Source organism: Petaurus breviceps, unplaced genomic scaffold (assembly GCF_028583685.1).
Source record: "Petaurus breviceps papuanus isolate PSGF00001 unplaced genomic scaffold, PetGlider_PUasm1.0 90750, whole genome shotgun sequence".
NCBI lineage: Eukaryota > Metazoa > Chordata > Mammalia > Diprotodontia > Petauridae > Petaurus > Petaurus breviceps.
Window position 1 is genome coordinate 13,138,822 of NW_027187335.1, and position 15,270 is coordinate 13,154,091.

The 15,270-nt window shown below is 44.5% G+C and overlaps 1 protein-coding gene and 1 pseudogene across 1 annotated transcript; both read left to right on the top strand.

Annotated features, from left to right (window-relative positions):
• The first annotated feature begins 1,439 nt into the window (after positions 1-1,439).
• KRT9 (keratin 9) lies at positions 1,440-7,688 on the top strand. The gene is made up of 8 exons (XM_069067735.1): positions 1,440-2,194; positions 3,613-3,695; positions 4,220-4,376; positions 4,733-4,894; positions 5,553-5,678; positions 5,914-6,137; positions 6,650-7,152; positions 7,553-7,688. Exons 1-7 carry the CDS (start codon positions 1,520-1,522, stop codon positions 7,128-7,130), a joined length of 1,908 nt encoding a protein of 635 aa, XP_068923836.1. The 5' UTR covers positions 1,440-1,519; the 3' UTR covers positions 7,131-7,152; positions 7,553-7,688.
• An 800-nt stretch (positions 7,689-8,488) lies between these two features.
• LOC138145794 (non-histone chromosomal protein HMG-14-like) lies at positions 8,489-9,390 on the top strand (annotated as a pseudogene).
• Positions 9,391-15,270: the final 5,880 nt, after the last annotated feature.

Here is a 15,270-nt window from a genome sequence, read left to right on the forward strand (position 1 = left end):
ACTTCCACACTGTGGGGGTGAGGGGCGTGGCGACCCATGAGATCTGGAAACTTCATGCAAAAATTTTTGGCCCTCCCTTTGTACCAGAGAAGTCTGAATTTTTTCTTTTCCTTTTGTGGGGTATTTACAGAACTTTATTGTAAAATTTGGATTGATATTATATAATAGTATACATATATTTTATGCATTTCTGAGTGTCTAAACTTTTTCTGTGTCATCTGTTGTCCTTGGCATGACATCTGCAGCTTCTGCAAAACTCCCCCCAAAATTCCTTTTTAATTTCTTATGCTGACCTGTGATATACAGAAACTGGGATGGGGAAAGTCGCAATGTAGAAGGGATAACTGTATTTCACCTTCAAATCAGGATCTCTTCAAGGACAAATCTTCAAGGACAGGACCTCTCCTGGCAAACTGGGAACTCCTTGAGGGGCAAGGATTGAGCTGTCCTCTATAGTTTCTACCCCATTGGTTTGATATTTCTCCAAGGGTAGGATCTGTGTTTCTATAATCACATTAGAAAATAGCTGAGGAAAAAGAGAATAGAAATAGCTGAGCTCCAACAGACTGAGAGCTCCCCAAGGGCAGGACCTGAGTTTTCTTCATTGCACTGGAACTTTCCTGAAGGTTGCAACTATGTCACCCTCATTAGACTTCAAAATTCTGTGAGGGCAGACACTGTTTTCCCCCAAACTTCCTGAGGTCAAGGACCTTCCTTCCTTCTCTTTTTCCTTCCTTCACTTTTTTCTTCCTTTCCTTTTTCCTCCCTCCCTTCCTTCCCCTTCCTTTTTTTTTCTTTCTCCTTTTTTTCCTTCTTTCCCTTTTTTCCTCCTTTTCTCCCTCCTTCCTCCTTTCCTCCTTCCCCCCTCCCTTCCTTCATTCTTTTCTTCCTCCCTTCCTCCTTACTCCATTCCTTCCTTTCTTCCTTCCACATAAGGTATTGTGAAAATTCTCTTCATGCTTCATTTAGTATATAGTCTACAGAGGACAACTTAAGATGGGAAGATGAGGGGAAGTATCTGTTTCAAAGGGCAATTGGCATGGCAACCAGATGATGAGTCAGGGAGACAGTGTTAGGGCCATAGGAATTCCTAGCCAAGACCATTAATCTCAAGTGCACTGTGTTCCAGGACCAGGGTGAAGGGGAGTCCCGGGATCTAGGTCACCTCTCCTTTTCTCCCTCCCCATCCCCCCATTTTCCCTTGGCAGCAGATATGATTTATGGTGCCCCTGACAGCCTATCTGTCAGCTTATCCCACACAATAGAATAGAGTAGGTTAAGCCGGGGGCCTGGGCTGACACAGGACGCTCTGCCTGGGGCTCCGGCCGGCTCCCAGATCCCAAACTTCTCTTGCTATGCTTGAGTGTTTTTGGCAGGGACGGGGAGGTTGATTTGGGAAGGGGAAACACCCTGCTGGTGCCACCCACTGCTGGTAGTATAAGAAGCCAGGGGGACCGCAGCTTTGTATCTTCATTTCTGGAAGCAGCTCCGAGAACTCGACAAGTTTAGGGGCAGCATCATGAGTTGTAGACAAAGTTCATCCCACTCCTTTAGATCCCGCAATAGCGGGGGAGGAGGAAGTCTGAGAGGTTCTGGAGGGGGAAGCTACAGCATGCGGGCCTCTTCTAGCCGATATGGATCTTCTGGGATGGGAGGAGGAAGATTTTCTTCAGGCAGCAGTTATGGTGGTGGTGGTAGCATTGGGGGATCCTGTGGCATTCGGAGTGGAGGCAGCTCCAGTTTTGGGGGTGCCTATGGTGGTATGGGGGGCTCCAGCTACGGAAGTTACTCAAGTAGTGGCTATGGTGCTTCCAAGGGCTATGGTGGTGGTTCTGGAGGCTTTAGCAGTGGCTCTTATGGGGGCTTTGGTGGTGGCATCGGGGGAGGCTTTGGAGGTGGTATGGGGAGCAGTAGCATGGGGAGCTTTGGAGGTGGCACAGGGAGCTTTGGAGGTGGCATGGGGGGCTATGGTGGTAGCGGAGGAGGTGATGGTCTCTTAAATGGTGGAGAGAAAGTTACTATGCAAAACCTCAATGACCGACTGGCTTCCTACCTGGACAAGGTGCGTTCCCTAGAGAATAGCAATGGTGACCTGGAGGGAAAGATTCGGAACTGGTATGACACCCATGGTCCTCAATCAGTCAGAAAGAACTATTCAAACTACTATAACACCATCAATGACCTCAAGGACCAGGTAAGCGGGAGGTGATGTCTTCTCTCCCTCTCTGCACTCACATGTCTCACTGAGATGAGAAAGACTAATAACTCTAGAGCTGAAGGCCCAAATGGGTAGCTGCCATAGTAGTTCTCTGGGAAGTTGGTCACTAGAAGGACAAAGGACTGAGTAACATCCTTCCAGAAAGTATAGAGAAAAGGGAAAATATTTCAGGGGTTTTCATAGAGAGTGTCTGTTGCTCACTAATTCATCAATCAACAAGCATTTACTCAGCCTCTACTATGTGTTATGCTTTGTTAGGTACTAGAGATACAAAGACGAGAAGAAAACTGTCTCTTACCCTCAAGGAGTGTGCATTTTATTGGAGGAGACATGTATATAAATTCATGCAAAATATATTACAAAGTTAAAAGGGAAATTTTGGGGGTGGAGGGGATTAGGATAGTAGCTCAGAATAGTAGGAAAAGCTTTGTGTTGAAGATGATGTTTGAGTGGAGTTCTGAAGGAAAAAAAGAGGTAGAGATGAGGGAATACATTCCCTTCCAGGTCTAGAGCTATGCTGAGCCACATGTCCTGACTCTATCATCTCCTCCATACCCAGCCAGATTGGATTCCATGGCTTTGACAATGACCATATTTATCATTGCCAGGAAGCTCATCTGTCAGAAAACTTGAATTTTATCAGAAACAAACTAGAGTCTATCCTTCCATTGCACTTCCCCTCCCCTCCCCCCCCAACCCCCCCCTCATGTAACAGAAGAGAGAAGTCCAGTCTGAGGAATTTGGTGGATTTATAGGTGTGATCCAAGGAAGGGCTGTACTCCAAAGCGACTTGCAGTCTATAGCTTAGGTGCTGGGTATGAAAGTATCCCAAGCATATTTCTGTCTTGCTATTCCATTCTTGTTTGTAATCTCTTGGAAAGGGACACCTTGCCATAGTCTCCTTCCCACAACCCTCTCTGGCTCTTAAAGGGATCTTTCTTCTCTTTGTTGGGTTAGAAGATCCAGACCCATATACTGGCTCTTTTTTTTTTTTTTAAAGCAATTGGGGTTAAGTAACTTGCTTAAAGTTACATGACCAGTTATTTCTGGGTGTGGTGCTAAGTATCTGAGCCCGGATTCGATCCCCAGGTCATCCCGACACTGGGACTGGTACTCTTACTTGCTGTGCTACCTGGCTGCCCCCATACTGGATCTCTTAATGTTGAGGGGCAACAGTAGAACAGGTAAAGATAGGAAAAATTCTGGGACAAAACCCAGGAGGCTAATGGCATTGATTACTCTGAGCTTTTCCTGTGAAGGCAGGAGAAAGAGACTGATCTGTTGACTCCTGTTCTATGGTTCTGCTAGGGTCCAATTTCCCTCCCAGCAATGGGATATAATGGGGGAGGGGAGGAAAGGAGGACCCTTAACACTTTCCCCTCTCTCTCTCTCAGATTCTCAATGAGACATTAGACAACAACAAAGTCATCCTTGATCTTGACAATGTCCGTATGACACTTGATGACTTCAGGATGAAGTAAGACTTTTGTTTACCTCTTTCTGCAATCAGGGAACTAGACGGGCTAGTGGATAGTGTTGGATTTGGAGTCAAGAAGACCTGAGTTCAAATCCTATTTCGCTAGTTGTGTGACCAGTCATTTAACTGATTTTAGCCTTAGTTTTCTCATCTGTAAAATGGGGGCATTAATAGCACCTACCTCCCAGGGGTGTTGTGAGGATCAAATGAGATAGCATATAAAGTGCTTTGCAAAACCTTAAAAGGACTATATAAGCACTAGCTCTTTTTCCTCTTCCTTCCTCTCCCTTGCCCTTCTTTATGTGCCTCCCACCATGATCCTTTTATTACCCTTCTTCTGGGGCTTTTCTTTAAAGGTTAAAAAAAAAGCAGAGATGATTCTGGAAGGGGAAGGCCACCAGGAAGGAGGCAGTCTCCTCTTTCCATGTTGTCTCCCAGTCTTTGGAGTGGAGCTCTCTATCCTTCTTACTTGACTCTAACCTGCCTGAGCCCCGTTTTGCCTGTCTTCCCCACCTGTGCTGTAGGTATGAGATGGAGTTGAACCTAAGACAAGGAGTGGAAGCAGACTGCAATGGGCTTCGTTCTGTACTAGATGATCTGACCTTGCAAAGGACTGACCTTGAGATGCAATATGAGACTCTGCAGGATGAAATGCAATCCCTTAAGAAAAACCATGAAGAGGTAGGCTCCTTGGCTCACAGCAACATGAGCTGAGCCAACAGGATTTACTGGGAAGGGGAAAGAGGAGTACATGGAGGCTGACCCAGGAAGGACTCAACAGTCCCAGGACCAGGGGGACCAGGGGATTTAAGTCTTTCTCTCCCCAGGGAGAGCTTTTGAATAAGGTGGGTGGAGGTGACCACTAGCCCAGCCTCCTGAGATCTGCCCTAGATAGCATGGCTGAACATTGGATTTCCAGTCCTATGATCTTCCCTGTTTGTAGGGCTCAAAAAATGGGGAGAGTTAAAGGTGCAAGAAAGGAGACGTCCTTTTCAAACTACCTAGCCTGCCTCCTGAACTTCCTTCTTTCCTGGCAGGAGATGAATGGATTAACTGGGCAGAACAGTGGTGATGTCAGTGTGGAGATGAATGCTGCTCCTGGTGTGGATCTGACCCAGGTCCTGAATAACATGCGTGAAGATTATGAGCAGCTTGTTTCTAAGAATCGAAAGGATATTGAGGATCGGTTCGAGAGCCAGGTGAATGATCCATGACGGGAGAATGCCAAGCCTAGGCTGAGAAGGTTGGGCAGAATTGTGCTTGGGCACTCCTTCCCTTGTAAAATGGGGTTAATAATACATAGTATTATCCTCATTCACAAAATGGGGATAATAATAACTGTGGCTCTTAGCTCATAGAGTTATTTTAAGGATCAAATGAGATTAATGTATATAAAGTACTTTGGAAAGTACTCTACAGGATTTCTCCAAAACCTTAGTGTAGTCTTAAGCTTTGTGAGTTTAAAACTGCACTAAGACCTTTAGGACATCTCATATAAATTATTATTATTTCCTTAAGACTTTTCTGGGACACCAAGATGCTAAGTGACTTGCTTAGGGGAATGCAGCCAGACAAATGTGTCAGAGGAGAGACTTGTAGACAGGTCTTCTTGACCCCAAAGATGGCTAGCTATTCTGCTATAACATGCTATAGTCCTGCTATAACATGCTTCCTTCCTACAACATTTCAACTATTTTAATCAGACAACCCAGAGTTCAGAAGAGATCCTCCCTCCCTCTCTCCCTTTGGTGCCTCCCAGTGTGGCCTTAGCACTAGGAGTGGGCACTCTAGCCCTTGGCACAACCCGGGGCCTGAAGACTGGCAAGTCTCATCTCCATAATACTTTGGGTTTTACAGATGATTCAAATAAGCCAAGAAGTGACAACTAGCAGCCAACAGATAGAGACCAGCACCAAGGAATTGACTGAAACCCGACACAACTTCCAGAGCCTGGAGATAGAGTTACAATCCCAGCTCAGCATGGTAGGTGGTTTGGACCCCAGTTTCTGGGGGAAATTGGGAAAGAGGGACGAGCAATCCCTAGATATCAGAGGAGGTACCTGAGCATATTCATCCCCTGTCCAGCCACAAATGGTGCCTTCAGTTCTTAGTTTCCTGTCCTGAGATCCCAATGGACACAGCTTTGACCTCCCAGTGATCCCTCCACCCTCCAACATACCTTCCCACCCATGTTCTGTACTCCCTTTCCACTTTCTAGAAAAATGCCCTGGAGAAGAGTCTGGAGGATATGAAGGGGCAGTACTGTAGCCAGCTGGCCCAGATCCAGGCCCAAATCAGTGAAGTGGAAGCCCAGCTGAGTGAAGTCCGGGCAGAGATAGAATGTCAGAATCAGGAGTACAGCAACCTGCTGGACGTCAAGGTGCGACTACAGCAGGAAATTGCTACCTACCGCGACCTGCTGGAAGAAGGACAGCAGGATGTGTAAGTGGCTCAGAACTAATTCTTTACTTCCCCCTCCCTTACCATTCCTGGTAGGATAGGAAGACCACCCAGGATGCCAGGTGGCTGGGAGGCCTGGAATGTCGGGGGTTTGCTCCTGTCTTTCAAGGCTCATTATCCCTGGGGCAGATGACCAGTGGAAGTCAGACCTCCCTCCCCCTAGGGAGGAAGGAACATAAGCCCGGGTGAGGAGAACACATAGTTTGAAAGATTTCGTGGCCTTAGCATTAGAAGAGGGAGAACTTAAGAGATCCTAGTGTGTCTCTTCTCCATCCGAGAGGAGCCTAATCTAACTGGTCCCTGGTCCCGGTTCATGACTCTTTTCCATCCTTAAGGGAAGAACTGGCCAAGGCCTAGGCTTTGGCCTTAGTTCCCAAGAATCTTGTAGGTGGGGAGCGTCACTGGGGCTAATGCACCACGTCTTGCATAGCTCCCACTCTCTCCTACAGGAAGGCCTCACTCATAAGCTCACACCTTTTCTTCTTTCTTTATAGTGGTTCTGGATATGGAGGAAGAAGAAGTGGAGGGAGGGACAGAAGTGGCGGCAGAGGCGGCAGCGGCTACGGCGGAGGAAGTGGAAGCGGAGGTGGATATGGCGGCAGTAGTGGAAGCGGCGGCAGCTATGGCGATGAAAGCGTCAGCGGCTACGGAGGTGGAAGCGGAAGCGGAACCAGTGGCGGCAGTGGAGGCGGCTATGGCGGCGAGAGCGGCAGCGGGTACGGCGGAGGAAGCGGAAGTGGAGGCGGCAGTGGAGGCGGCTATGGCAGCGAGAGTGGCAGTGGAGGAAGAGGAGGCAGTGGGTACGGCGGCGGAAGCGGAAGTAAAGGCAGCGGCGGCGGTGGAAGTGGAGGCGGATACGGTGGAGAGAGTGGCAGTGGAAGCAGAGGCTCCGGGGGCGGCTCAGGAGGCGGCTCAGGAGGCAGCTCAGGAGGCGTCAAGTCCTCCCACTCTAGCTCTTCCATTTTCCAGTCCTAGAGTGGCAGCCATGATTCACATGGTGAGAACGGTTACCCAGAAATGAGAGGGCTTCAAAAAAGGGTTTCATGCCATTTCTAGTTAGTGAAGTGGCTGCATTGGCTAAACTCCATGCTCCCTACCTCTGAAACAAACTCTCCTGGCCCCCAACTCTGCCATCCCTGTACTTGGACAAGTGAGTCCATCTCTCTGGGCCTCAGTTTCCTCATCTGTAAAGTGAGAGTTTCACTGATCTCCAACCCCTTTCTGTGAGCCTTTTGTCTCCAGTGAGCCTCTGTGCCCCTTCCAAACTTTTCCTGGTCAGCTTCCTTCCCTCCTCTTAAGTCCCCTGCCCTCCCACTGCCCCCATAGCCTCCTGCTGGGTCCTGGAAGAACACAGTCTCCTCTCTTCTCTTAACCATTTTCTTCCTGTCCTTTTCCAGGGTCCCAGAAGAGATACCAGACTCCGAAAGAAATTCCCTTCTCACCTCCACCTGGGCTACTTGCGGGTAGTCGCTGGAGGAGGTCGTGGCATTCCATTTGGAGGTCAGGACCAGCAGACAATACTGAGAACACCAGGGGCAATATCCTGTGGTGGCTGAATAGGTTCCACGGAGGGGTCCCGTCTGCTTGCTCCTTTGGCTGCCCTGGACTCCCCTTGGCCTGCACCTCTGCCCAGAGTTGTGAGATGTCTTACTCCCTACCCGATGTTTGTTTCCTAATAAAGCTTCCCTATTGCAAACCATAACTTGGCTTCTGAGCACTTTGTTGGAATCTATAACCCTGTTTTTGGATTATGATCCTTAGAAAGGGCAAGGTGGTGGAGGAGAGCAGAAACTGAGAAAAGGGAAGAGGGCCAGCATCTAGAACAGGATATCAGGGGGCTAAGCAGAACCATTCCTAGCTCATAGTGAATTGTACTTTGTGGGGTTGGGTGCCTTACATTGCTCTGATACATCAGGCAAATGGACTGCTGGGACCTAGCCCATGAAGGAGGATGAGGTGGCTCTATCAGAGGGCCAGATATGTCATTCCTTTCCAGTAGTGGTAAAACTCTTCCTTCCACACACTCCTCCTAGGGTTGCATGAGTCCTTTTGTGACTCTCTTTCTTTACTTCTTACTCTATCCTCTCACATGATATTCCCGGTAAACCAGTTTCTCTTGTATAGAAATGGTGGTGGTGGTGGGAAGCAGACAACATGACCTAAATCCCTTCAGGTTTAGTTCAAATGTAGCACCTGGAACACATCTTGGATGTGGGGCTCCAAAAAGCCACCAGGCAGTCTATGAGTCAGCGCTAATGGAAAACCATAGCTCAGTGCTCTGGCTGCGGGTCCAGGCAGCCCAGCGGTGGGAGGAGGAGTGTCGAGAGCCCGAAGCCCTGCTGGAGAAGAAGCATCCGCAGCCCTTTCCCTCCGACCCTCGAGCCCAGTAGCTCCCGCCGGCACTCACCCATGTCTGGGGAGAGGGAACCGATCCACACTCGCAGCCAAGATGCCCAAGAGGAAGGTGAACTCTGCAGAAGGGGAAGTAAAGGAGGAGCCCAAGAGGAGGTCCGCCAGATTGTCAGCTAAACCAGTCCTTGCTAAAGTTGAAGCTAAGCCCAAAAAGACAGCTGGAAAGGATAAATCTGAGAACAAAAAAGTTCACACAAAAGGAAAAAAAAGGAGCAAAAGGAAAACAAGCAGGAGCTGCTAACCAAGAGGAGAATAAAGATGACTTGCCTGCAGAAAATGGAGAAACTAAAAATGAAGAGGTTCCAGTCTGATTCAGCAGGGGAGAAAGAAACCAAATCTGAATAACATCTTATACCAAGTGTTTTAACAATTGTCCCTGTTACCTCCCTTCTCGACAATTCAGAGGAATATTTTTATCAACTATTTTCTAAATGCCAGTTTTTTAGTAGCTCTAGAAACACATTTTTAAGAAGGAGGCAGTCCCACCTCATCACATTAATTTTTTAAAACATTTAGATAAATATAAGCCAATATAAAGTGGCTTTATTTGGAGTCCTGTTCAAAGAGTTAAATCATGTGCTGGTTGTTGGTTTGTTTTTTTCTTTGCTTGTTTTAATACATCCAGAAATTACTAGAATGTTGACTAGGAAGGTGTGTGTCTTGTGCATTGGCTTAACATTCCATAGTCAGTTTTGACATCATATTAAATGAAGCAATTTGGAGCTGTGACCACAAATTTTAAAGCTCTTATTTTAACTAATCTGTATCCATATTGTCTTTCGGTACAATTGTTTCCTAAATAAAACTGCTCCCTGGTGTTGGATATCCCTTTCAGAATTGTGACATTGTCATCTTTGGTAGTGGTGGTACAATTTTTTTCCAGTGACTTCGTTAATGTGCTGTAAAAGATTGGAAAATGTGTATAATGAGTGTAGTTTTATCAAATACAGAATTAATGAAACTTTGCTTTGTAAAAGACCTGATACCTCATCCACATTCAGGATGCTGGTATTTGATAACTTTTTTAAGGGAGAGTTGCCTCCAAACTTAAAGTAAGAAAGTCACTGGAATAACAGTTCAGAAAAGGATTGCAACTACATAATTTTTACAGTTTTCTAGCATTTTTTAAATGTACAATTTATTTATAGTGTCTATGTACTGATTACCAAATGAACTAATAAAATCTCAATTATAAAAGAAAAAAAAAACATAGCGCATCAGCAAGCACCTATGCAGTTAATTTCATTGCCCAGCCAAAGAACATATTAATTCAAACAAAGGACAATCAAATAGCATAGCAAATTCCCTTCCCTGCAAACATAGGGCACATACAGATCTAGAACTGATTGACCACCCAGTCCAACTCCTAATTTTTTACAGATATTTCACAGATTTTTTTTTTTACAGATAATTAAATTTATTTTATAGACAAGGAAACTGAGACCTAATGAGCCTTTTTTATTGTCAGTGACTGGAGGAGAGGGCAGGTACCCGACACAGTGGAGATAGGATTACACTCTAGGGATATGGCAGAGATAATAATGGAGGTCAAAAGGATTGCCTAGGCTTACCTCCTCTATTGTAGTCTCCTGTATTAGAAATAGGAATAGAAACAAAAAGGGAGGGAAATAGGATTGAAAGGGTTTGCTGTTGCAATCCTATTCTTTCAGATTCCACCTTTGACTCACCTTGGGAATGTAGAGCTTAGAGGTAGGAGTGTAGAGGAGGAAGTCCCCACCATGACAACTTATATTTACACTGATGAAGCTGGCGGAGATGGGGTGGGGGTGGGAATCTTCAGCTGCTCTTACCTCTTGCTGGGAGTTAAAGGTGTGCTAGAGGCTTGGAGATCCCATTGCTAAATGTTTGGTGTGAGTATTTACATTTCAGAAATCCTCAATTACCACAAATTTGGGCTTGATTTATTATTTCATCAATTGTCTAGACTTAAGAAAGTGTCAATGATGCAAATTAAACACGTGTGTATATGTATGTACATTGCCCTCTCTCACTTCTCCTAGAGCCTAGTTGTCAAACATTTACCAGCTCACTCTTGTATAGCTCAGCAGGACAGCAGTAGAGGGATAGGGGAATGAAGGCCTGGCGAGTGCAGACTAATAATAAAAAATAATGAAAATAATAATAATTATAATTAGTATTAATCATGATCTATAAAGAACTTTGCTTCCATTATCTCAGCTGAGCACTTGCTGTCTGTGTTGGGGTTAGAAGTGGCTGGACTCCATCATTCATTCAGATGTTAACAGGCTTTTGGAGACAGATCTCTGCTGGCAGAGAGAAGTCTTCAGAAACTAGGTTGTCATCACGCTCCTGGGAAATGTATTCCTGGAAGACAGCATTATTCTGGGAGGGACTGAGATTATTATCATATTTAAATCTCCGCCCAAAGTATCAGGCTTTCTCCTGGTTGGTGGCTTGAACCAAAGGAGAAAGAATTTTATTGATAGTGATATATTGGCTTTTATAAACCTTCCAAGAGTCTGTATCTTCTTTCACAACAATGATTACTAAGGTAATATGTTTTGATTATTGAACATGTGTAACCTATATCAAATTGCTTACTGTCTCAGGGAGGGGGAGGTAAGGAAGGGAGAGAGGAAATTTGGAACTCAAAAATTAAAAAAAACTTAAAAATTGTCTTTACATGCAAAAAATTGTCTTCATATGTAAAAAATAAAAATATTATTAAAAAATAAAAAACCTCCCAAGAGAGTAACTGAAAATGTGAATCTGTACCATTAACCCTGAGTAAACAGGGTTATAATTAAATAATTTTAATTAATGAAATTAATTAATATTATAAACAATGAATTTACATAATAAATCTGTATAATTTAGATATAATTATAATTCATATAATAAATAATAAATACATCGATTGCTTAATAATAAAATTTAAAAAATTAAATAAAATAGGTCAAATAAAAATTTAATATTTAAATTGTGGAAGAAGGTTTGGTGGGTAAAGAATCTGAGATGCTTTCCTCTAGGCAGCTACCTCAGGCAAATTCACTACCTCTAGTCTTCTCTGAAAGCCAGTCTCTTCCTGAGTGAGGGGTAGAGAGGAGGTATTAATCAAGGATAAATCACACTGGATGGGCCTGCTTAGGGAGAAGTTAGCCAAGAGAGGCTCCACACACTTTCCAAAGGTGAAGGATTCAGTGAGCAGTAAATAGCTGGTTTGCCTGTGATGTCAACCACCCCCAGCTAAAGCATCTCCTAAACACAAAACATTTATTCAGTTTGTCCTACAGGCTAGACACTGTTAGACATGGGGTGACTAAGAGAGACGTGAAACTTCATCTAACAAAAGATTATCCTTTAATGATGGGGGTGGGGGTGGGGGAGATGGGAAGACATGAACATAAGTGACTATCAGACAAGGGAGAGGAAGATGGGCACACAGAAGAGGGACAAAACGCTGTGAAGAATTTGAGGAGAGAGATATCTTTGAGGAGGGAAGTTTCATGGAGGAATTTAGTCTTCAGTGAAAGAAGGGACCTCAACAGATGGAGGAGAGAACAATCCAGACATGGAGGATGGCAAAGCAAAGGCAAGGAGAAGGTAGAAAGCAGAGTAATAATGGAGGCCAGAGAGTAGCTTATTATGGGAAGAAGGAAACATGCAATTATTAAGACACCACGATAAACACTTTAAAAATATTTTTTCATTTGATCCAACAACCTTGAAAGGTAAGTGTTGTTATTATTTACATTTTACAGTTGAGGAAACTGAGAGGTTAAGTGACTTACCCAGAGTCACATAGCTATTCTGAGGCCCAGCAGTCTATCCACTATGCCATCTAGCTGACTCAACATGTTAAGTATGACTGAAATTAGAGTACACAAAGGGTTAGTTATATCATGAGACTTGAAAGGTAGGTTGTATCAAGATTATAGAAGGGCTTTGAATGCCAAGACCAGGGGTTTGGGGTTTTTGTACAGAGGTGAGATCTGATCTAGGGATAAATTAGGCAGAGGCATAAAGAATGGATTAGAGAGGGGACAGATTTAAGGTAGGAAAAGTGATTTTTTGTTGTTGTTGTTCAGTCGTTTTAGCTGTGTCCAAGTCCAAGAAGAGTAATTAGGGGGCTGTTATAATGGTCTAGGTGAAAGATCTCAGTAAGGGCTGTTGTAGGGAGACCCAGACAGGCTTAATGTACCAGGAAGCAGCCCTGAGCCTGAAGTGTTACTTGGCTAGAACTCTTAAGACACCTATCAATCAGTTCCTTCACACCACAGTAGTGAGGTGTGCTGTGGAAGGAAACATTTTGTTAAGGCCCCTGGGCCTAGTACTGGGCCTCCTTCATGTTTTGTTGTTCAGTTGTGTACAGTCCCATTTGGGGTTTTCTTGGCAAAGATATTGTAATGGGTTTACTATTTCCTTAACCAACTCATTTTACAGGTGAAGGAAATTAGGCAAACAGGGTTAAGTGACTTGCCCAGCTGGTAAGTGTCTGGGGCTGTATTCAAACTTAGGAAGATGAGACTTCTTAACTTCAGGCCCAGCACTCTGTACCATTTGGCTGCCCATCCAGAGGATCTTCTGATGCCCCAGATATCTTTTTTTACAAGGCCCTATAGATGCAAACAGAACAAAGAAGCAGAGGGCAGGAAAGAGGGGTAAGTCAGCTGTGATCACACAGAGCTGCAGCCGAGTGCCTGGAACTCTGGGCAAAGCCTTTCCCACTCTTCTCATGTCACCTTTCTCATATCAAAGTAGGTGAAACAATTCAAAGCAAATTCCAGGACCAAACTGGAAAAATGCTGGGAAGAACAAGAAGAAACTGGCATGAAGACCCAGAGAATCTGCCTCTCAGTGCCGTGAGAGCTTGAACCAATTGCTTAAACTTTCTGGGCCTCTGTTTCCTCATTTGTCAAATGAGAGGATTGGATTAGAGGTCCTTTGAGCTCCCTTCCTGCTCTAAATCTGTGGCCCTAGATTTACCTGCAAACTCAGGGTGCCTGAATATTAGACAGAAAAATAGTGGCATCAGTGATTAAGAACCTTATTTTACATTTGTGAAAAATGTTTGTTTCCTTCTCTTTTCTTTCCTTTTGTTTTTCTCTCTCCTTTTTCTTTGTCTCTGACTTCCATCTCTCCCTTCTTTCTCTCTTTCTATCTCTCTTCTCTGTCTCTCTCTCTCCTCTCTCTGTCTCTCTCCCCCTCCCCCCTTCCCTCCACCCCCTCTGTTTTTTCTGTCAAGGAGAATGATCTTTGTGTTGGAAAAGGCAGAACAAAAATAGCTAATAGGTAGTTGATATCCAGGATAAGTAAGGGGACAGTAAGAGAGGAGTTAGCTTCCCTTGATGGATTTGCCACCTAGCCCAGAAGAACTATGGCCTCTGGTCCTGAAAGGGAACAGTCTTGCAGACAATTGACCAGTGAGTTGGCCTGCCTGAGAAAATTCTTGAATAGCTAATTAAAAAGATGGTTGATGACATTGTAAAAACAACCTGAAAGCTATAAGAACCATGATTAATACAGTGACCATCCATTATTCCAGAGGCCCAATGATGAAACATATTCTATCCGCCTCCTGACCGAGAGATGACAGATTTATGGTGCTAAGTGAGACATATATTTTTATATACACTCAATGAGGAAATTTATTTTGCTTGAGCAGGCATATTTATTACAAGAAGCTTGTTTTTCTCTATTACTAAAATTAATTTAAAAACAAATGTTCAGATCTGCATTTTTTCCCCACTCCCAGAAAGCAAATAAAACAAAATTCTTTTTATAAACACGTGTAGTGAAGCAAAACAATTCCCAGATTCTCCATGTTAAAAAAAAAGCCTCTATCTGTACTTTGAGTACGTTATCTCTCTATGAGGAAGTAGATAATATGCTTCATCTTTTCTCTTCCCCTTGCCTCCCGAGGGCAGCAAGGTGGTACAGTAGATAGAGCGCTGGGCCTGTAGTCAGGAAGACCTGAGTTCAAATCTGTCCTTAGACACTTACTAATTGTGTGATCCTGGGCAAGTGACTGAACCCTGTTTGCCTGTTTCCTCATCAAATGAGCTGGAGAAGGACATGGAAAATTGTGCCAGTATCTTTGCTGAGAAAATCCCAAAATGGGGTCACAAAGAGTCAGACATGGCTAAAATGATTAAACAACAACAACAACAACAATAAGTGGGGTGGGAGAAAGAGAAAATATATTTCTGTTAATTAAAAAAAGGGAGCTGGGGATGGTGCTACATATGTGGAATATTGTACACACTTTCAGATGAGGTCACTGTATTGTGTTTTTTGCTTAATTGCTTTACTATGTTATGAGAGACTGCTAATGGGGGAGGTGTAATCAGTAAATGTTTGTTATATGAAAAAGAGAGAGATGGTTAATGAGCATCTAGAAAACAAAGCAGTAATTATAAAAAGCTAACATAGCTTCAGTGTGAACAGATCACACCTGGCTAACCTCTATCCTTCCTTCCTCCCTTCCTTCCTTCCTTCCTTCCCTCCTTCCTTCCTTCCTTCCCTCCCTCCCTCCTTCCCTCCCTCCCTCCTTCCTTCCCTCCCTCCTTCCTTCCCTCCCTCCTTCCTTCCTCCCTTCCTTCCTTCCTCCCTTCCCTTCCTCCCTCCTTCCCTCCCTCCCTCCTTCCCTCCCTTCTTCCTTCCCTCCCTCCCTTCTTCCTTCCCTCCCTCCCTCCTTCCTTCCTTCCTTCCTTCCTTCCTT